Raw genomic sequence first — 24,301 nt, 5'->3', positions numbered from 1 at the left:
GTCATATTTCTTTCCAGCACAAATGCTTTCCTCATCTCTCTCTCTCTCTCTCTCTTCTCTTGTCTTATTCACCTTACCTGACCCTTGCATCATGTAGTGGACACAGCAGGGTTGGTGATTTATTTACACTTTACAGTGTTTGGCAAGCTTTAAGCATTTATATAGCTAAGCAAAAGCTACGGGTTAAAAAAGTAACTACTGAGCTACACTAAAAGCTCTTTCAAAATACGTTGCCAGCTTTGTTCTTCTTCTTTCGTGTGTCATCATCAGATGTCCAGCTCAGTAGCGTGCAGCCACGCCCTCGTCTCAGGTCCCACATCGAATAGGCCGGCCTCCGAGGGTGGTTTATACAGGGGACAGGTGTGACAGGTGGTGATTATGTGGTCAGCGGTCTTACCCGGCTCCCCACACTCGCACACTGCTCTGTCCGTCAGGCCCCACTTCGTCATGGATGTTTTGAAACGTCCGACCCCACATCGCAGGCGGTTCAGCAGCGTCCATTGCCGGCGTGGCAGTTCCTCTCCTTCAATGCCGCCTCCCCGGGTCCTGGATGTAACGGTGGATGCGTGTTGGCCCGGCTGACTCCCACTCCTGCTTCCAGGCTGCTGCCAGCCATGCCTCTGTAGACAGGTCCTCAGGGATGGACCTGAGCAGCTCTTGTGCCGCCTTGTTGTACGGGTGGCGGGACTCGAGTCTATTTAGAGGCAGTTCTGTTGTGGCGGTGTTGTGCAGGATATGCCAGTCATTTATTCTGACTTTCCTTGCTAAGGCTAGGGTAGCAGCCTCTCGCCGGAGGCCGGCCGGGGCAATTCCTGCTGGTACTGGCAGATGGAACACGGGGGTGGGCTTCAGACAGCCAGTTATGGTCCGTAGAGCGTTGTTTATGACAACGTCAACCGTCCTGACATGTGGGCTTCTGCACCAGGCTGGGGCACAGTATTCAGCTGTGGAGAAGACAAGGGCTTGTGTGGAGATTCGAAGCACCTTGACAGATGCACCCCAGCTAGTACCAGCGAGACGTCGGATTAGTGAGACCCTAGAAGACACTTTGGCCGTCACTTCTTCACGATGTTGTTTGAAGGAGAGTGTTCTATCCAGACGTACACCAAGGTACCGCAAGGCTTGCTGGAACTCCAGGCGCTTGTTGTTGACGAAGACATCCAGTTCCCTTCTTGCTTCCTTGTTGTTGAGGTGGTAAGCTGCTGAGTCCTGACACTGTCTTGCCAATGCTGAGCTGCTGATTTCATCGACTAAAACTATGATGAAAATGTTTCGTCTGCTGGCTACCTTTTTTTCGATTCGACAATTTTGTTAACAAATAAAAACTAGACTAAAATGATAACTTAAAATGTTTGTCTAATTTTTTATTAGGGACTAGTGGAGAAGAGATCCAGTAGATAAGAGACAAGTTATCAGCCATTACGACACTATAAAGGCCTGCCCAAATACATTTTAGTCGACAAAACCAACTGTAGATTTAGACTAAAATTGCATGATATTTAGTCGACTAAAAAGTCAAAGCTCATCTTTTTTATTGTAGTGGTATTGTAGTGTTTGCTCTAGAATGTCATATTAATACAATATGTATCCATAGATACTGGTAACCCACAATTCCAAATCCAAACATTACAACCTATAGAAAGAACACAGTTTACATAAATATGAGTCAACAACGACCATAATAAAAGTTATATTTTAGTGACAGCTAAATATTGTACAGTACAGTACGGTACAGCATTAGCCTATACTGTACTGTGTTACAGTGAAAGGGAGAAAGGGCAGGCAGAACATTTTCTTTAATTTCGGTTTAATTCAATTTCAGTACAGCACAATACAACTTTATCTGGTGTCACACAGCACTATTAGCACTAAGGGCACCAAGGTCATTTTTCATAATACAAAGCAACTGAACTCACATAGCGTTTTTGCAGTGCAACTCTCGCACTAAACCATTTTGGTTTCCACAAGGCCGAAGTCATGGGGAGACAGTATGTTTTGCACTCCGTCCGTGTGTGTGTGTCCTTGTCCGTGTACAGCTAATCTCCGGCACTGTTAGCCCGGCCGATGCCACACTGTGCACACCCACTCCCTGGATGCCAACGACGAACCTCTGCCCCAATTTCTGTAGATTACTCCTATACAATTTTTTTCCATACATCACGCAAATCGGTATACCATTCTGCCTTTATTCCCACGTTTAACTATAACTTAGCTTAGCTATAACTGCACCGATCTGTGTGCAACTTTGTATGCGCACTCCATAGAGGCCAAGGAAAACCCTATATTTTTCGCATATGCCTGTGTTACTCGCACAGATTTTATCCATACATCACGCAAATCGGTATTCACAATCTCTATAGTCACGTGTTCAACACAGATCTGTTAGATTTTTCATACATTACTACATGTTGTTCAAACATCACCAAGGTGGAGACCTGTGCCCTGAGGGGCACTTTTCCTAGTTATATATGTGAGGGCAGGATTGTCACAGCAGCCCAAAGGTGAAGCATGCACTGTGAGTCGGTGACACTGGTTCCCAACCACAGGGAGGCGAATAGGCCTAAAAATAAACAGGATTACAATGACAACCAAAATGCAAAAGCTAGTAATGTTGGGAAAACTATAGAAAAAGCAGTGACAATGACTAAAACAGAAATATTGTCTGACTTAAAACAAAACAAAAACATAAAACAACCCTGTCCTGCAATAATGTTTTGTTTTAAAATTTGCTAAGATATACACACTGCATTTTCCGTGTAATTGAAGATGAAAGATGCGCCACATTGTTCATTTCTTTAAATAAATAAACAAACAAATACAAAAATAAAAAACGGTTATCTGTTTACTACTTTTTTACTACTACTACTTACTTAAGCCCATCGCTCCCAGTGGAGCATAGGCCATCTACGACTCTTCTCCATCCAACACGGTTTTGGGCTATCTGCCTCCCCCAGCTGATTCCCTGTCTCTCGGTGTTCCGCCCCCAGGTGTTTTTGGGTCTTCCCCTGGGGATTCCAGGTCAGGGCCTGGCGAGTGGTGCTGGTTATTGGTTTTCTCAGCGTGTGTCCTATCCAACCCCACTTTCGTCTCAGGATCTGCTTGTCTGCCGGCTCCTGCCTTCCGCTCAGCCACAGTTCCTCATTCTTGATTTTGTCCGGCCACCTGATCCTAAAACATGCATCTCAGACAGGCTGTTAATAAAGGTCTGTATCTTCTGTAATGTTCTTTTCGACATTCTCCAAGTCTCTGAACCGTATAGAAGGACAGATTTTACATTAGAGTTGAAGAGCTGCACTTTAGTTGACGTGGCTATATGTCCTTGGAGGACCAGATGTTTTTCAGTATGATGAAGGCTGTCCTGGCTTTGCTAACTCTTGCTATGACATTGTCTGTTCCTATGATGCTGCCTCATATAACATTACCTTACAGTACATTAAATATATACGCAATACTTGCACCACCCCCACCCAGGTGATAATATCATTCATGATATGAAGACGCTATGAGCTAGCTGTGACTGAGAGAAAAGCCGATATTACCGACAGACAATATGATTTAAACATGGATCAGACTGTCACATACTGATACATGATGTCCACAGAGCAGGCCTGGACTGACTGTAGATAGACCTAGTCTGCAGCACGAGCCAGTCAAAATCAAAGCAGTGCTTGGATGCATAATGGCTGCACAAACAACTCCCAGACTAAATCAATAGGGCCATAAAAATCTAACTGTATTCAAGCCTTGCATAAAATATCTGTGTGGGAGTCTCTGAGATGATACAGCAACTGAGGCGGAAATGAAAGTTTCGTTATATATTTTTCTGATCCACACACATCTGTATTAGCAACTGTAGACATTATGGCATCACAGAGTAGTACGGTTACAATTATGCACGACCACACAGTCAGTGTATATTGATTATTAAATGTTGTAAGAATGGAATGGAAGAGTCGGGCTAAGGAGAACAAATCTCTCTCTCTCTCTCTCTCTCTCTCTCTCCCGCACGCACGCACGCACGCACGCACGCACGCACGCACACACACACACACACACACACACACACACACACACACACACACACACACACACACACACACACACACACTGTATGTAGCATACATACAGTATAATACATTATTTTGTGTGCGTGTGATTGTGCTGAGTGAGGGTGAGTAGAACGGCACGGGACAATTCTACAGCGGTTTCAACTTTGAAAGTGACTCCACTCAGCCTTGCTTGGTCACTGACAGTTGTTACTGCTTAGTCACACAAGTTGTGTGTGTGCGTGCGTGCGTGTGTGCTTGCGTGTGTGTGAGAGAGTGAGAATGCATGCATACATTACAAGTAGTAAATATGTGATGCACATCCGACCTCTTGAAGGCAGGTGCTGCTGACCCCGAAGTGAACCGATATAAAATAAAAAAGGGTCGAGTTACCGCACGCCATAGCTCCGTTTGTCAGTTATTTTTAACTTTGCAGTTACAGAGTGACGCTTTGAGCCCATGCTCTAAGACAGTGGTCTTCAACCCTTTTCATATCAAGGTCCATTATTGATTCTGCATTTAACCCACGGACCACCAATTTTGATGAGACCTCTAAGACCTAAAACGAAGAATATGTCGTCGTTGGATAAGATTTTGTCCACAATTCCATTCTGTATTGATGTGGTACTATAGGAGAGATAACAGGCAAATGTTAACAATTCTTCTATTCTCTAATTGTGTACTACTTCTTGTAAATTAAATAGATGTTTATAAATAATTTTACTCTTGAGAGAGTTAAATGAAACTGCACACGTACTGTACACGTACTGCACTTATACACATATGGAAGGAAATATGCACACATTTACAGTCTATTAACCAACTGCAGGTTGCTTAAGAAACACATTTGACTTGAAGACAGTAACTCAGGGTTGAGAGAAGAAATCAGAGTCAAGCGAAAACTGCCAGTTTAGCATAAACCAGATCCCCTTGAGTACTCCTAGCGTGCTCTCTCTCTCTCTCTCTCTCATACACACAAACCACTTTAATTAATTCATGATCCAATCCAGTGATTTATTTTTGTACCAATCTAACCTTATGCGCCGCTTGAATAAAATGAGGGAATTTTTGTGGTGAGTTCAGTTGACATACACACGCACAAAACAAAGTTACAGCACACAGTACACTCACACACACACACACACACACACACACACACACACACACACACACACACACACACACTGCATGCAGGGACCCCCAAAATAATCACATTTTGAACTGGGGACCCACAGTCCACACCCTAAGAAGCACTTGGAATTGTAGGAGGTAGGCTATTACATTTAGTTTCGCATTGCGAGATCCCCATTTGAAAATAATATGCCAGGGACCCCCATAAGAGAAGATTTTTACGGCTCTAGCAGTGATTCTCAACCCGTTTAATTTCAAGGACCCCCAGTTTGACATGCATTAGTCTACGGACCCCCATTTAATGGCATTTCTATCTCTGGGACCCCAATTTATATTCAAATCAATGTTAATTTAACTCTTGAGAGTGTACCAATGGAACCAAATGTACCCGTTATATGGTCTGGTATATTTGTACACTCTCAGAGTTACAGACCCATAAGGGTCCATTTGGTTCCAAACAGTCATTTAGCTGCAGGGGACCCCCTGGAACTCCCTCAAGGACCCCTGGGGGTCCCCGGACCCCACTTTGGGAACCACTGCCCTGCTGGACTCACCAGCACGTGTACAGTAGCATCATAACCACTCCACCATCTCTCCTCCTCGAATGCCTGAACTCTGTCACCTTTCTTCTGCACCTCTTTTTCACTCATTTCATTTCCTCTATCCCTCCCTGCGTCCCTATGGAGGGTCTGAAAATAGCAGCCAGGGGAAAAGTGGGTCAGCTGCCATGGGGGGGTGGGGTGGGGGGTTGGGGGGCTGGGTGGTGGTGGTATTATGTGTGTCTGTGACTCGGTGTGTTCATGAGGAGAGAGAGAGAAAAAGTCAGAGTTGATGTGTGCAGTGATATGTGGTTATATTACCGGTGTGTGGGGCTGCAAATATTGATCATTTTCTTGGCGATTATTTCTATCGATTTGCTTTTCAAAGTGTGTTTTTTTGGATGAATCAATGTTGAAAGAATTAGATTTTTTTTTCAACATTGATTCAACATTGTATTATTAAATGTATTACCGGTATTCTGATTAAAGGTAGGGTAAGTGATATGTTTAGGTTAAAATGTTAAATCGCTATATTCTGATATCATTGCCCTTTGAGTGTTTGCTCAGTAACAGCTCTGAGTGCTGGATCTACTAGCGATCTACACTATTAGCGATGATCACGCTAAAGTCTCATTAATATTCCAAACGAGAGGCTTGTTGAAGTCAGAAATGAAGAAGGCATTCGTTCTGAGCCGTAAACAAGGAAGTGAACGGCAGCGCGCATGCGCGAACAGCAAGGAGTAGAAGCAGAAGGAGAGGCCAACCAAAACATTTTTTTTTTTTTTTTTTAATATCAATAAAAAAGCGCTATGACGTGTGTACACGTCAACTGGAACCAACGGTAGGATTAGATATAACGTTTGTACACGTCTTTAACCCTCTAAGACCCTGCGTTGCTTTTTATCAACAAATGTATTTTATTTAATTACTTTTTTATTTAATTACTTTTTTTTTTTTTCACCTAAACATCATCAGTGATGTTCATTGCAATGCCATTTCAATGCCATTGGTCATGATATTTGCATATAAATACCCCCCACAGAGGCTGAAATTCACACAAATAAAAAATGTCTGACCTTTACCCTAATAAAAGTAGGTAAAATAATTGTAATATGTTTTTTTGTGATCATTAGAATGTCTAGAACATGTTTTATTCATTATTATATAATTATTATATAATTATTATAAATTTTTCATCAAACTTTATTTTTTTTAAATTTTTTTTAACATATTTTTTAGTCTTAGTCCTAGTAGTACAAAGTAGTTGTAAGGTTGAAATCTATTTTTTGCAAGTAGAAATTAATGCGGGTGTTAGAGGGAAAATACATGTTCAGGTCGGTGATAACATTGCAGCCAATCAGGAGAGAGTACCCATTAATTAGCTTAGTTTTTATAGTGAGCCAGTTCCACTTTTGTCTGCTCGTTTATTTGTATCATCACTTCCAATTCCAGTTGTTTTGTTGTGCTACGGTAAAAGCCACGGATACTTAATGAACTGGTGGATGTTCTGGCCCGACACATCCGGCAGAACACACAGGGAACGAGGCTAGAACTGCTACTTTAGCAGATCTACAAGCTTGTAGATAGCAGATCTACAAGCTCATACGAGCTTGTAGGTCTGCTGTTTTTGAAGAATCGTGAAAAGGGACATGAAAGTGTTTGAGAATGACTGACATAGAAAAACTGCTTTTTCAAGAAAACAGTCAGGATTTAGAAGACTTTTGCAGAATCGTTCCCAGGTCAAAATGGGTTAAGTCGTCAATGGCTGCATTTGAGGATTGCAATGTTATTTCCCCCTCTAAATGTCACGTGTTATTTACCTGTCTCTTTGCTCTGGGAGTCAACAGTGAGATCAAATTGAAAGGCATTAGTAAAAATGTAAGTGCATGGCAGTCAATGAGGCCAATCTGCAGTGCATGGTGGAAACTGGGAAGTATAGTGACTATACATACATTTACTTAAGTAATAAGTAGTACTTGAGGTACTTTACTGGAGTATTTCCAATTCCCTATACTTCTATTCCACTTCTTCTCCGATCCAAATATTATTGTCACTAGTTACTTAATTATAGATTTTGATTATTATTACAAAACATACATTAACCACTTAATTCAGGCCATTTGAAAATTAAATTCAAAAAGATTTGTATACATTTGAAAACTTGAAGTGGGACATTCTGCACAATGAGTAGGCTACTTTAACTATTTTTTTTACTCTAAGTACATTTTGAATTACAGACTTTCACTCGTAACAGTAAGCAAAACATTTGAGTACGTTTTTCCACCACTGCTGTTTTGACGCGATGTCTTGTTTTTCACCAGTGTGACGTGAACTCAACTCATGAGGCCCAGCAGCACTCGATCCAATTAGCCGTTATGCGCTAAACTAATACAGTTAGGGCTAATGGGCCATGCAACAACCCTACAGCACAGGCGCCAGGGGACAACCCCAAACAGCAGAGCGATGAAGAGACGGAGATTGTATGATTTAACCGCGTGTCAAAGAATACGATGTTGGGAAAAAACTGAATGTCACTTACGTTTGGTTCAGATTCAGAAGCCACGTACAGACTCTGGGATTGGATGGAGTCCCACGCTACAAACAACCATATCTAGGTGTAGTCACAGGACAGTAATCAGCATAGAGAGATAACTGATTTAGTGTTTTTTTTTAAAGTGAGGCCTGCTGCAGAGGGAAAAGGTTAATATGTTGTTTGTTTGTTTAAACGTCTATATATAGACCGTCTATGTATAGACGTCTAATCAACCGCTAATCAACGTCTAATCTAAGAATAGACGTCTAAAAACTTTCATTTTTATCCCATTTTTAGACGACCCTTTAGACAAATATTAGACGACTATTAGACCAAAAAATGCTCAGTGGGGTACTGTGTGTGTGTGTGTGTGCGTGTGCGTGTGCGTGTGCGTGTGTGTGTGTGTGTGTGTGTGTGTGTGTGTGTGTATGTTATTTCCGTGCTTGGAAATACAGTCCAGTACCTCAAAATTGTAGCCTACTTAATTCTTTCTCTGCCGGCTAGCTATTGGCATTCATACACGTTCACTTTAAGAGGAGTTTTTACGTCCCATAGCTCGTGGTGACGGGGCGTGGCCATAGCAACCGGATGAAAGTTTAAAGCTGCCGTGGGGCTCCACCATTATATACACAGAGTATACGTTGGGGTCCGTAATTATACGGACCTGGCTGATAAGGTCGCCTATAGCACCCCCTAGCAGCGGGGTCCGTAATTATATGGACCTGGCTGATAAGGTCGCCTATAGCGTCCCCTTGCGGCAAAAATAATTAAGTACCGTACACTGGGATTCAGTGAAGAGCTGCTCTTATTGGCCTGCGACACTGCCGATGATCAGCAGTGAGCATATACTGTACCTCACTGGTTGCTTGGTCTGACCTGTTCTCTGCTTTTCTTCCAATAGGATTTAAGTGTCCTGTCTGCTCCAAGTCCGTGGCGTCCAATGAAATGGAAGTTCACTTCATCATGTGTCTAAGCAAGCCCCGCCTCTCCTACAATGGTGAGAAACACCTCTTTCTGTGTCTGTATACTATAGGGCTGGTGTCTGTACTGTATACTAGGGATGGGATGATGCTAATATCGTTTACCGTGATCACAATAATCGTATCACAGAGATTTAAATGTATCATGAAATTGTCCTCCTTCATACACTACTAGGATTAATTAGCTTTTTTTTTGCTGTAAATTCGACACCCCCAGAGTTTAACCCTTCTATAGTCGATATAATAGCAGATCTACAAGCTCACAGCACGTTGCAAATGCGTCGGGAGCTTGCTTGGTAGATCTGATACTTTTGGCGAACGTTCCCCCCAGAATAGTGATGCTGGAGGTTCAAGTGGTTAAACAAATGTGGCATTTTAAGTTTTAAGCATATTTTGATTATCGCGATGATATTGTTATTCTCAATAATTTTTTGCCACAATAATCGTGACACATACTTTTAATATTGTCCCAACCCTACCGTATACGTACCTCGTTCTACGTTTCTGTGTTGTTGAGATGTGACCAATTGTGACATTTTAAGCTTGTCCTTGATTGTGACCTTTAACGGTTTCGACACAAACATTCGTCTGCTTTGGGGGGAAATATGTTCATTTGAAACATTTGAAGAATGTTCTTGACCTCTTCTGTTCGCGCGCGCACACACACACACACACACACACACACACACACACACACACACACACACACACACACACACACACACACAATTGCGTTGGCGCGGCGGGCCCAGAGGCATTTGGCTGCCCACTTGTGCCGTCAGTAACATTTCATTATAAATACATACAGAGATGCAATGACAGTTGAGTTGAGTTGACCAACTGTCATTGCATCGCCCAGAGGGGTCACCGGGTCAGACTCCCATTGGTTTAGACGGCATGGGGTGGGACTCCCATTGGTGACTAGGTCACTCCATTGATGACTAGGTCGCTTACATTTCATGAGCTGTCATTAGTCAGGTTTCACCTGACAAAAAACTAAAACTAAAAGTTCTCTGTTGCAATCTGAGGTCTGGTGTCACTGTCGTCCAGTGTGATTTCCCAGTTCAAATTCAAACCGGGCCAATCAGCATACATATCCTTTGAATGTAATGAATGATGAGAAGTAAACTGTGCAAGACAATGTGCGAAACAACAAGGGTATAGTCATAGTGGCTGTAACAACATGATTACCAGGAAGTCTATACTGAAATAGGCAATCATTAATCTCAGAGTTCAGTGTTTGTTCAAATTTGTTGAATTCTCTTGCAAAACAATCTTCCCAAAGTCGGGACCCATTCGTGGGCCGCGGACACATTGTATGGGTCCCTTTTATTTTTTGTTTGCTTTGGAATAGATGGATGTCTGTTGAAAATCTTTGTTTAAATTCGACTCGTTAGGCACATAACTTTCAGCCACTGCCTGGTCTCATCTCATGGGAATTCAAAAATTGCAGCAGAGGGAGAAGAAGAGGAATTTAGTACAAAAACAACAGGGTTGCACTTCAGCGCTGAACCCTTAATTACTAGAACATTAGCAATAATGTAAACATAACAACCACGCAAAACTTTGGTCTTCAGTGGAGGAAAGGGACAAGATGGATGCAAAGTACAGCCACAAAGTATTAGCCACTGTACAGTGGCTAATATGTCTCAATTAAGACTAGTGTCAGTTCACCCCTATTGGTCAAAATGAATGAAAGTTAAAACTAATATACAAATATGACTATATGAGTAATATTAGTACCAGGCAACAAGGTCCTGACTTCCTCAGTTTTTATTCCGTTCTGACAGTGTAATAAAATGTGGATTTTATCCAATCAGGAGAGAGAACCCCTCAAAGATATTTTGTCTGCTCACGGTATCTTGGCCTCATAATGCATGTGTTTCCCCAAGAGCGGGAGAGAGACACTATAGGGAGCCTCCCTTGGAAGAATAAAAAAAGAAAGAAAGTGAGCATACCATAATGACAATAATCCTTAAAGGACAACTTTCGTTTTTTTCAACCAAGGTTCATGTTTTAGGTTGTTATTAGAGAAACTAAAAGGTGAGTGTTCATTTTCTTTCATTTGCTGCTTTCTTGCGTTTTAGGGATTTTAGCAGTTTTTGACAGGGGGGCGGGGGCATTCGAGTATGGGGCCAAATATGTATTTTTTAACACAATTTTATGGTGATTTATTTTTTTATGGTTTACTATAGTCCTAATAAACGCCAGGAAATTACATCTGGCCACAAAAGATCACGGGATCTACTGAATGTGACAAACTGACATATTGAGCCTATACACACAGTATAAGCCTTCCCCCAGTAGGCTATACCTTCACATTCAGTAGATCCTGTGATCTTCTGTGGCCAGATGTAATTTCCTGGCGTTTATTAGGACTATAGTGAACCATAAAAAAAGAAATCACCATCAAATTGTGTTAAAAAATGCATATTTAGCCCCATGCTCGAATGCCCCCGCCCCCCTGTCAAAAACAGCTAAAATCCCTAAAACGAAAGAAAGCAGCAAATGAAAGAAAATCAACACTCATCTTTTACTTTATCTAATAACAAACTAAAACATGAACCTTGGTTGAAAAAAACTAAAGTTGTCCTTTAATCATATTCAATAATTTTCAAGGGCTTTTGCATGGGGAGAAATGAGACAGTCATTAATGTCAAGGCAATTATGTTTATGCACTTTCAAATAGGTCTACATCTATTCTAAGGTAGCATATACTATATAGACATATTAACCTGCTCATCACTTTGCAGAAATGTATTATATGCACATAAATCTTTCGTGTTTGAGCACAAAATGCATTTTGAGAACCCACAAAATGTCAGTTTCCACCCACACTGCGCGGCCCCCCACACACAATCATTCTACAGTTGTGGCCCCCGGCCTAATCTAGTTGAATACATGATTGCTATCAGAATGCAATACATTTTAACAAAGACATTTTCACTTACAGACAGTACTTAAAGGTGACCTTTTAAATGGACACAGGACTATACTGTGCAGGATAAATAAATAAGTCCACCCCTGGAGCTGAATCAAGGCAGTAGGAGAAGATTGAGTGATGGAGGCAGATAGGAGAGTGAAGCTGTCTCGGGGAAGGAGAAGAACAAGGGTTAGATGTTGGAGTGATGGAATACCCTGATGGCTGATAACACCAGAGAGGCTAAAAGGAGGAGAGAGTCCGACTCGGGCTGTTCTGTCGCTCTTTATTTCTGGAAAATGACTCTCCGTTCACCCCTCCTGCTGCTACCGTCTCTCTCGCCATCTCCACTTTTTCTCGGTCTCCTTTGTGTCTATCTTTAAAGCCAAGGTCTAATACAGTGGTTTTCAACCCTTTTCATGTCAAGACCCATTATTTATTAGGCATTTGAGCCACGGACCACCATGTGATGAGGTTTAGCCTCTCTGACCCGAAACGAAAGAATATTTTGTTGTTGTTGGATATACGATTTTGATGTGATACCATAGTAGAGTTAACCGGTTAATCAAAGAAATATAAAAATCTGGCTCAGGCCGTAGCGTAACGGTCTGGGCACCGGACTGGTAATCCAGTCGCAGTGTGCCGCGGGTTCGACTCCCGGACCCGACACGGCCTTTACTGCATGTCATCCCCCCATCTCTCTCCCGTTTCCTGTCAGCCTACTGTCTGTCCCTTCAAAAATCAATAAAAGGCGTAAGCCGCAAAAAAAAAAAAAAAAAAAAAAGAAATATAAAAATCTATACATTCTCCTCTAGACATCTTGTAAGTTAAGTAATGCAGAATGCACAATAATCTAACTCTTGAGAGCGTACAATAAAAGTATCAATACTGCAATGTAGAAATACTCTGTAAATGTCTGGAATTCAAAATGTACTTGAGTGAAAGTACAAAAGTATTGGCATCACTTAAGTACTCATTAATATGCAGAATGTCCCGTTGTGAACTTGTACCGTACAGTCGGCTATTACTTTGCACCACTGGTTCCCAAAGTTGGGTCCGGGTACCCCCAGGGGTCCTTGAGGGATTTCCAGGGGGTCCCCAGCTAAATGATGTTTGGAACCAACCAAACACTCTGAGAGTGTACAAATGGAACGATGTGGTTCCATTTGTACTCTCAGTTAAATTAACATTGATTTTACATAATGAATATAAATTGGGGTCCCAGAGATAGCAATGCCATAAAATGGGGGTCTACTAATGCATGTCAAACTGAGGGTCCTTGAAATTAAATGGGTTGAGAATCACTTCTCTTATGGATATCTTTTCAAATGGGGGTCCGCGCCGCGGGCTAATTATAGTGTCAATTGGGGGTCCTTGACATGACAAAGTTTGAGAACCACTGCTTTACACCACCACTGTAAAGAAGCATGAAGAAGCATAAAGCCATCATTCACCTGCTTAGATATACGCCGTGTGCTCTCTCTATCTCTCTCTCTCTCTCTCTCTCTCTCTCTGTCTTTGTCATTGTGTCTCCGCCTGTGTCTTTTTCCATTCTCCATGGCTTTTATTACTTTTTTTTTATCATTGATTCTTTAGTTATGGGCCGTTGCATAAAATTAGTTTTGACCAAAAACGCAACCTGCGTGGGAAACGAATCAGAGATAAATTATATATATTTTGTAAATCTGCATGTTTACATTGATGCACATGGAGACAGAGTGTCCCTGTCATTAAGACTATCTATGACAGTCGGTGCCTGAGGAAGGCTCATAAAATCATAAAGGACCCCTCTCACCCCAACCACAGTCGGTTTGCCCTCCTCCCCTCTGGGAGACGTTTTAAGTCCAGCAGACTTAGGAACAGCTTCTTCCCCTCCACTGTCATCTACCTAAACTCCTCATCCACTCCTTTCCCTCCCCCAGTGCCAGCCCCCCCTCCCCCCAACCCAGACTCATCCTAGTCTGTAACACTATGTGGACTCATGCGATATGGCCACTGGACTTGTGGAATATGGTCTCTGGACCTTAGTTTAGCACCCTGTGCATTGGGCCACGTGCAATAAGGGCTACGTGCAATATGGACAGATCATGTTTTTCTTCTTCCTCTCTTATCTTATTTATTACTTATTTAAATGTCTACTGCTCAGTTCATTACTACTACTGTACTACTGTAATTAATGTATCCTCCTTGCTGACATGTTTGCACTATTGGTGAGATGCGAAAATACTTTTCGCTGTGCTGTACTTGTACTGTACATTGACAATAAATTGAATCTCATCTCTCATCTCAGTGTTCACTTCCGATGCATTTCCGGTTGTATCCGGTTGGTCTCCTAGTGTTGAATCTGGGATGACGTCCAGGGCTCTGGTGTTGAATCTGGGATGACATCCAGGGCTCTGGTGTTGAATCTGGGATGACATCCAGGGCTCTGGTGTTGAATCTGGGATGACATCCAGGGCTCTGGTGTTGAATCTGGGATGACATCCAGGGCTCTGGTGTTGAATCTGGGATGACTTCCAGGGCTCTGGTGTTGAATCTGGGATGACATCCAGGGCTCTGGTGTTGAATCTGGGATGACGTCCAGGCGCGTCAATGACAGTCAATGTGTTAACTCATTTTGTTGCCCTGGAACCGGCCCAAAAAGTCACCCTGGCGTGTCCCCCGACCTCACTTTGAGAACCACTGCTGTAGGGCAGTGGTTCTCAAACCTTTTCATGTCAAGGACCCCCAAATTGACACCTATGAACCTTGAACCTTTTCATTTCAAGGACCCCCCAATTTGACATGCATATACGCGTCCCCATTTAATGGCATTTCTATCTCTGGGACCCCCATTTATATTGTAAAATCAATGTTGCTTTCCATTTGGTTCCATTTGTACACTTAACGGGTCCATTTGGTTCCATTTGTAGGCTACACTCTCAGAGTTACAGACCCATAAGGGTCCATTTGGTTTCCAAACCATCATTTAGCTGCAGGGGACCCCCTGGAACTCCCTCAAGGACCCCTGGGGGTCCCCGGACCCCACTTTGAGAAGCACTGCTGTAGGGTATATATCTACAGCTCATCATGTCTTCCTCCTTGCGTTCCCTCTTGACTTTCAGCCACGATCTCCTCTCTGCATCCGCCGTCTTGCCAACGGTTCATTTGGCATTCGACACTTCGTGTCAATTATGACTTAAAGGAGTTTTCGCGTTGCCTCTCTGAACCATGGCTCACTTCCCCGTTTCTCTCCCTGTGTGCGTCGGCTGCGTCCTCCAATGACCCGAGTGGCGAGAAAGCCAAACTGTACTGCACTCATGCACCTCTCTCTCTCTCTCTCTCTCTCTCTGTCTCTCTCTCCCCCACTCTCCCTCGGCACGCTCTAGCGTCACTGGTTCCCTAATCTGAGTTCCCAGAAGTTTTATTTTTCGCCACTAGGGGGGCCGAGAAATACTGGTTCCCAATCCCAAACACCCATTTGTGGGTCGAAGACACATTTTTACAGGTTCCTTAATTTAGGCGCTAGCCCCTCCTATACACAGGTTTAATGTTTGTCTTTAGTTCAATGTTTGTTTTGTAAACGCCGTTGACAATGAAGGGAAAATGTACGTCACATAATGTAACTCATTACATCATATTGTCTCGTTTAATGTTTGTGTTGGCACCGTTTGTTTTATATCACTACACTACATCATTACATGACCTAATCAACATGAGTTAGACTTTAATATATTAGCGCCCCTCACTTCACAGTCACACAGGTGTGATTTTTTGATACATTTCGTTTTCAGTTATTATTATTTCAAAACATTAAAAAAAAAACTAAAATGCTATGTAATTTCTCCAATAAATTAAATAAATTCCAAGAAATTACATAAATTAGAAAACAAATGTTTAAGAAGTAGTGAAGTGACGATCTACTATTCTGCTAGTTAGTAGATCTGATATTTTCACTCTTTTGGGTTCGGGAGGGACAGACACATTTGTATTTTCAGTCACAGGCTAAAAGGTTTGGGAACCACTGCTCTGGCTTTTCTGTGTATGTCTGTGTTTCTGTGCATGCGGCGCTATGCGCACTGCGCCGCCGTCTGTCTCTCCCTCTCTCTCTCTCTCTCTCTCTGTGTCTGTGTCTGTGTCTGTGTCTGTGTCTGTGTCTGTGTCTGTGTCTGTGTCTGTGTCTGTGTCTGTGTGTGGCCCCTAACCCCTCTCTGTCTCCTAAGGAGGCTACATTTAGTCACAGGCATTAAAATATCATTATGCAAAGTCAAAGCCCAGAAAAGATCCAGTGGTCAGCTCCTGCGAGTCGGGACTCGTCCTCACATCCTACTAACTCTGAATGATATGCCTGTTTATTGCGACTGCAGCTCGCACTTAATATGAAACGCATGTCTGATGTGAAAGGCAGAGCATTTCACGTCAGTCAGTCAGTCCGTCCATCCGTCACCCATGCGGATGCGTGCACGCAACCTCGCCCTCAGGGTGTCTTATTGGTCAGTATTTGGATGCAAGATGTAGTGTAGTAGAAGCAAAAGTACTCAAGTAAATTAAGTACATAAGTACAGTACTTAAGGAAATGTACTTAGTTACTTTACACCACTGTACACACACACACACACACACACACACACACACACACACACACACACACACACACACACACATTTGAAATGTTTATTTATGTCCGCATAATCAGAAGTACAGGAATACCTGTACTGTACATATAGGACATAAACACTGCCATTGCAGTCAGACAAGGGGAGAACAGCCAGTTCCAAAGTGCACAGAAGGCAAAACATCGTTACATACAGTATAGCTGACATACTTGTCAGACATAAATCATGGGTAGAGGAAACGACGCCTCCTCCAAATTGAGCGGCTTCCTATAATGGCTGATACTGAGCAGTACCTCGCTAGCTGATTGGCCCGCCATTTGGAGAGGCCGGCCAATGGTAGGCCCCTCACAATCAACTTGTGCACATGCCCTGGGCCTATAGGCTGCCAAAGATAAAAAACTAAAGGTTTACACATGTATAGCCTATAGCTGTGAGGTGGTCTCCTATCCACACTTTTCCTGGGCTGTGTGTGCTCCAGTTCCTGTTGATTTCATTGGATATCATTGGTCATCTGACCAGTTTCATTGGCTTTCATTGGATCAAATCGACAGGAACTGGAGCACACACAGCCCAGGAAAAGTGTGGATAGCTGTTGATATGATATCTCAGCACTTTGGATAGAAAGGCTTCCCCCAGGCTGTAGTCGAAGGTATACAGCCAACCTCTAGAATGAACACCTCTCTATGGTTTTCATTTACAACAAAGACATCAGGGGTGTTAGCTGAAATGTCAGAGAACACAGAGTCATCATTACACAGGTTAAACATGCCTGCTGGCTACACAGTAGAATGCTTATAAAGCATGATCGGAAAATGGAAGAGATATCTTATTGTTATCAAATCCACTATACTGTCATGTCTACTTATGTAGAGGCCCCTGTATACTGTACATGGCAACCATTCAAGATGTGGGACATGGTTTCAGCTATGTGCACACACACACACACACACACACACACACACACACACGCACACGCACACAGACACACATGTGTGACCTAAATACACCACATTGCGTGCACGCGGACAGCATGCTTTGCACACCTGTCCTGCCTGCTGCTGGTGATGTGTACAGCATTGGAAGCCACAGACGTAATAATATAATTAGCGAGGGTGGGGGAGGGTGGATGTTGTGGAGAACAGTGGTATAAAAAGTAACTAAGTATCTTTACTCAAGTATACCGTATTTATGAATGATTGTGAGATACTTGTACAGTATAGCTACTTTACTCAGTCTATTGTATTTCCATTTTTTATGGTTCTGTTACACTGCATATCAGAGGCAAATATTGTACTTAAGTTTTGTGCAATATATTTGATACCGTACATAGACTCAATTAAAGCATTTCCATATAGCAATTAAAAAATGTGACAAAAAAAGGATTTGTGCAAGAGCACACTAACTAACTAACTTACTAGCTTTAAGTACATTTTGATGCCAATACTTTGGTACTTTAACTTGTAACAGAGATAATATGATATTCATTACATTACATTGCGGTGAATCAGGGGTGTGAAAGAAGGTGCACCGCAGAGGTGTACAGTTTTCTTCACAGATAATTGAGAGTGTTTTGAGGACAAGTAGCCTATCTTTATGTTAGCGTAAAATCGAGAAATCACTAAAATCTGGAAAAACGGAACGGGTGGTGCCCGTTTTTCCGGCGTGGGAGCCAGCGCCTGGCCGCCAGCGAAATGTGCCACTGGGGGCCGGGGCGGCGATCGCCTGCCATCGCTGGGCCCCGGTTGGCCTATATCGGCATGCGACTTTCCGTCATTGTTGTTTTTAGTTTTTAGTTTTTTAGCTTTTATTTTCTTTGCCTCGGTACACCGTCACCCCTCCCGGCCCCGCGGCCCGAAACCGGTCGTCCCTCGCGCCGTTTTCCTCGATTTCACTGTAACATATATACACAGTAAAAATCCTTTAGTATGTACTAAACATTGACCCACCCTTCATGGGGTCCCCCATTTTACACTCTCAGAGTTAAATAAACACTCGTGTAGACTCGAGCGCGGAGGAGCAGGATGACGTGAGAGGAGAGGGAGAAGGAGGATGGGAGGGGAGGGGAGGGGAGAGGGGGGTTATGGGAGTTTATTGGGGAAGCTAAGCTGATTTGCAGTCGGAGCATATGTCTTGTTTCTCTTCTTGCTCCATATCGTACACTGTCTGCTCTCCCTCCCCCCTCCCCCTCTCTCCCCCTCATCTGCTCCACATTTCTGCTCTTTGTCTGCAGATTAGTAGGAATCTCTGTGTCACGTTAGGTAAATTCAGCTGTCTTATTCAGCTGTACTTATTCCTCTGGTAAATCCAGGTGTCACACATAGTGGCCTAATATTGCTGTTAAATATAGTCTTATAAAAGCAACGCATCTCACTTGAATATGTTGATAGAAGAGAGTCAGAATCTACGCAGAAGCAGTGCGTGCGTGCGTGCGTGCGTGCGTGCGTGCGTGCGTGCGTGCGCAAATATCCGGAGAGAGAGAGACACAGACAGACAGAGAATTATTTAATGGACATCAAGATTTTAGTGTCCTGTCTTGCTCTAGCACACGTAGGCTATCACACTCGTTTTTCCCCTGTGTGTGTGTGTGTGTGTGTGTGTGTGTGTGTGTGTGTGTGTGTGTGAGAGAGAGAGAAGCGTCCTGTGTCGGCCTTGCGCATGTATCACGGGAGCCTGCACGTACATGATAGATATTATGACAGACAATTTCAAAAAGAGACTCATAGTGTGAAATAATAGACAAAGTGGTTTGAATGGACTGACCTTGAAGTCGGGCGTAGGTGGAAAGTGACTCACTAAAATCAGTAGGGTTCATACTTCATACTGCAATCTGTCTATTAGATTATGAAATATGTTCTGTGCAAAGTTTGGATGGCATGGGGAGAAGCCGTCTGGTCTTTCAGAGGTCAGGTCACCGGTTCGACTCCCGGCATGCCGGTGTCTACTCGTCAAAGTGTCCCTGAGCAAGACAATTAACGCAAACTGAATCTCCCCATGAGATTAATGAAGCTCCAAAAGATAAAATAATTACAAACTAGAAAGGTGCAATTCTGGGAAATTGCAAGTGTGGTTACACTGATGCGAGGAATCAGTTTGGAAATGAATTCAGTCCATGTATATATTATGTCATATGAAGCATGAAGCAAAACAGTGTGTGAAGCATGACCAAAAGCGTAACTTTTCTGTTCAGTTAACAAAAAGCAGGTTCACTCATTCTTGGGCCGAGAACAATACTGCATTGCCTATAGCAACCATACTAATAAACAAATAATAAATACATCATCATCATTTTTCGACCGCGGGGCGAGATCGTGGATTTCACAATAACACGCCAGACTTCCCGGTCCTTCATTGCCATCCCCAGTTCCTGCTTACTGATGCCTGTGTCCCTAGCGATGACATCAGGGATCGACAGTTTTCTACCTCTGGTCTGCTTTGAGGCAGGACTCCAGAGAAGAAGGGAAGATATAACCTCATTGTCAGCTCTGTAGCAGTGGCCGGCAAGCTGTGTTCTTCTGGATCAGACTTATTATCGGAGTTATATAACCCTTAACCGTTTTCGGAGATTTTGACATTACCCTCTAGACTATTATGACATCTCGAGGACTGAAAATGCTGAAACAGGTCAGCAGCAGGAAGATGGAATAATGGTCCATTTAAATGTCTTCATAACACAATGGAAATGCCTGGCAGTGTGCCCCAGTGTGTCCATAATTCATATTCTCTTATTTTAATAACCACTAACCACAGTCAGTGTAGGGCCATGAATGGTTCCTGTGCTGCATTTACACTTACATAAGTTCCACATTAACACCTGTATGTTCAGCATAAAACATTTCAAATGGATTGGATTAAAACTAAAAGTTGAATGCAACACTCCACTGATTCAATGAATATGAAGCTATTTCCCCAGCACATTTTTGGTATTTTGGTATTACAGTAATACGACTGATTAATAAAGAAATAAAGAAGTAGTTGTAAAAGCAGTGATAATAACCGAGCAATCTTCGTTCCTATACACCTGGTCATGAAGTGTGGGTCATGACCGAAAGAATAAGGTACAAGCCGCCAAAATGAGTTTTCTTCATGGCTGGCATCTCCCTTAGAGATAGGGTGAGAAGTTCAGTCACGCGGGAGAGACTCGGAGTAGCCTAGAAAGGAGCCAGCTTAGGTGGTTCAGGCATCTGGTTAGGATGCCTCTCGGGCGTCTCCCTAGGGAGGTCCTCGAGGCACATCCCACTGGGAGGAAACTCCGGGGCAGACTAATGCGCAGTTGAATGAAACACATCGACTCACTGGCCTTGGAACGTGTCGGGATCCCCCAGGAGGAATTGATTAATGTTGCTCTGGAGAGGGAAGTCTGGAGCTCTCTGGTGGAGCTGTTGCCCCCACAACATGACTATGGATAAGCGGTTGAAAATGGATGGATGGATGCTTGTGGTTATGGTCACTCAATGCTCTGCTTCGCTCTCCCTGCGCTATTTGATATGCTTTTAACCTTAAACCAGGTGTATCCAAACTTTTTTCAAAGGGGGCCAAATTAGATATGAAAACACTACAGCTACAGCTTCTACCCATAATAATGTATTTTCAGACCATATTAAAGTCAACAATTTTATATTAATCAACATCAACTATCAAAGGTATTTTGTCAGGTGTGCTGTGAACAAAACACAAATAGCCTTTTTTCAGCCTTATTTAACATTAACAAATGTAATTAGATCTTTTTTTAATGGCCATGTTCAAGATGTTTTGGCCATTATCTCTGGAACAGAAGGTCCAATCTGATCCCACAACGTTGTGAGCTTGTAGATCTGCTATTTGTGGTGAATGGTTCCCCCCCCTAGAACAGGGTTCAAGTTCAAAACTTTTCAACAACTCTTTTGAAAACATTTCGGAAAGGATCCATTTGTACATCTGTTAAACGATGATTCTATGTTACCTCTTACGGCAAAGACACGTAAGGTCTGGTTGGCTGGGCTTAGGCCAAAAAGATCATAGCCCGCTGGAATCCACCACCTGATGTTTCCAAAGTTCCACCTAATAATGACATGCCCAAAATAGTGATGCCAGGGTGAAAGTGGATAAGTCTCTCTGACATTGTCAGCATTGCATTCTAATGTTCACTGTGTGTGTGTGTGTGTGTGTGTGTGTGTGTGTGTGTGTGTGTGTGTGTGTGTGTGTGTGTGTGTGCGTGCCAGATGATGTGTTAGCGCGGGATGCTGGTGAATGTGTGATCTGTCTAGAGGAACTGCAGCAAGGAGACACTATAGCCAGACTGCCGTGCCTCTGCATCTACCACAAAAGGTGAGATCGTTTCAGTGAAACCACGCACGCACACACACACACACACACACACACACACACACACACACACACACACACCCACACACACACACGCACACACACACACACACACACACACACACACACACAGCTTGTACCGTAATTTCCGGACTATAAGCCGCACCTTTTTACCCATGATTTGAACCCTGCGGCTTATACAACGGTGCGGTTTATCTATGGATTTTTACAGCTAACGCAGAGCCATCTAAGGCTCTGAGCTAACGTAACGGCCACTAGGGGGCCACCTGCGGCTTATAGTCCGGTGCGGCTTGTATACGTACATATTTGGGATTTTCCCTAAATTTGGCTGGTGCGGCTTATATTCAGGTGCGCCTTATAGTCCGGAAATTACGGTAGATCATTTTCAGCATGCAACCTAGTGTAAAATATGCCATTTAGATGCCATCAAGGCCTGCCAAAATAAAATAAATTGTCAACAAAATCAACTGTATGAAGGCAAACCGAAATAGGCTACAAATTGTAACATTCCAATGTTCGATGCAAAAAACACAATCGCAATTATTTATGTGCCAATTAATTGTCAACTTAAATGTGTAATCGTGACAGACAGACAGACAGACAGACAGACAGACAGACACGGGACCGTTTACATCACATTTGCATTGTAGACAATTGGAAATGCAAAACGTTACGTTTTCTCTCTCTTGGTGTGTGTTGTGCAGCTGTATAGACTCATGGTTTGAGATTAATCGGTCGTGCCCTGAACACCCGTCTGACTGACTGACTGCCAGGGCCTCGCTGAACACTGCTGAAGGTGAGACGCTGCATGACTCATACATTCCTGTAAAGGTAAATGAATTCCCACACATACATACCCTGGCTGGCGCAAAGAGCTCATGTTGGCACTCACTCGTGCACGCACGCGTGTATGCACGCAAGCAGCCGTGCACACGTGCGCATGCATGCACGCAGGCAGGCAGCCGTGCACTCACGCATGCACGGTATCAATGTCTACTCTCAGTCTTATAGGCTAAGCTGCTGTTTCAATCGTTTTACCAATTTACAGCTTGTTTAATGAAGCTTATAAAATCTGTGCATTTCAACTGTTCTTAACAAGTGCTTTGGCACTCAAGTCATGATTAATGCATTCCCTGGCTCACACCCCGTGTCTCTCTCTCTCTCTCTCTCTCTCTCTCTCTCTCCAGGGCATGATCCTGCCATTGATATCTGGACACAGACAGCCAAAACTGTTGAAACAATCAAAGAAAACAAACATAGTTATCTTAAAGGAATTGATAGTCCTAAACCAAGAGAATGATTCCTTGTGAACTGAACCAAAAGAGTTAGCTGCCATCAAACCAATACTATTGTACATTACAAAGATCCACATTCTTCTTCTGCTCACTGAACCCCCCCCCCCCCCCCCCACACACACACACACACACACTCACACACACACCTACAGAACATTGCCCGCTTGCCCAAGACACACACACACACACACACACACACACACACACACACACACACACACACACACACACACACACACACACACACACACACACACACACACACACACACACACACATATGCACGCGGGAAGACCCCTTAATGTCAAGCTGCTGCAACTAGCTGCCTCTTCAGGCCGACCGAGTCGCTTCTCGGTATAGCTGGAAAGCCAGTAGCCTCTCCATTCCCGAAACGGTCCCATCATGCTAGCTAGTTGCCTGTCGCTCAGGTCTCCAAAGAGCCTGAGCAGCAAGCCTTCCATGTTGAATTGGGAGTGACGTAACGCCTGTAAATCATTGTGTCCAGCAGCCCTCCCATCATGGCCTTAAAATTAAATGGTAAGCTTAAGCTAGCAGTGAGAGGGGAGCTTAGTCAGGAGAAGGAAGATTTTAAACAATGATGGCAAGTTGAAGGAAGTGTGTAACTGGAGGATTATCCCGTTCTGAGAGTTTTCTATGTGTCCAAAAACAGCAACAGACTTTACTAACTTGTCAAGTTAACTTGTCTCACAAAAAAAAAATGAAAGGAAAAAAAGACAATAGCAGCCCTCTCATAATGCAGTGGTTCTCAAAGTGGGTAGGTACCCTCATAAAAAAACGATGCAATAATCCTGGTCTCTATACTGCCTCCCCCTGGTCAGCCAGGGCACCTGATGGAGGGGAAAGGAAATGGATGGAATAACGTGTTCATTCAACGCACTATGTCCTAGCCGGGAAAATCCCCCACTGTCAGGTGTTCGGA

At 43.2% G+C, this 24,301-nt stretch overlaps 1 protein-coding gene across 3 annotated transcripts in view; it reads left to right on the top strand.

Moving 5' to 3' along the window:
* znrf1 (zinc and ring finger 1) overlaps positions 1 to 23,528 on the top strand; it is a 63,275-nt gene extending 39,747 nt beyond the window's left edge. For 2 of the 3 annotated variants that reach the window (XM_083764114.1, XM_083764113.1), the window contains 4 exons: positions 9,151 to 9,246; positions 21,943 to 22,048; positions 22,771 to 22,862; positions 23,254 to 23,528. In XM_083764114.1, the coding sequence (XP_083620240.1) occupies positions 9,151 to 9,246; positions 21,943 to 22,048; positions 22,771 to 22,828 (260 nt within the window). In that variant the 3' untranslated portion in view covers positions 22,829 to 22,862; positions 23,254 to 23,528. The remainder of the gene's footprint in view (positions 1 to 9,150; positions 9,247 to 21,942; positions 22,049 to 22,770; positions 22,863 to 23,253) is intronic. The other variant, XM_083764115.1, reaches the window with a different exon arrangement.
* Positions 23,529 to 24,301: the final 773 nt, after the last annotated feature.

The sequence above is a fragment of the Protomyctophum parallelum genome (assembly GCF_964188405.1).
Source record: "Protomyctophum parallelum genome assembly, chromosome: 4".
Taxonomy (NCBI): domain Eukaryota; kingdom Metazoa; phylum Chordata; class Actinopteri; order Myctophiformes; family Myctophidae; genus Protomyctophum; species Protomyctophum parallelum.
This window is presented reverse-complemented; position numbering and strand designations above follow the sequence as displayed.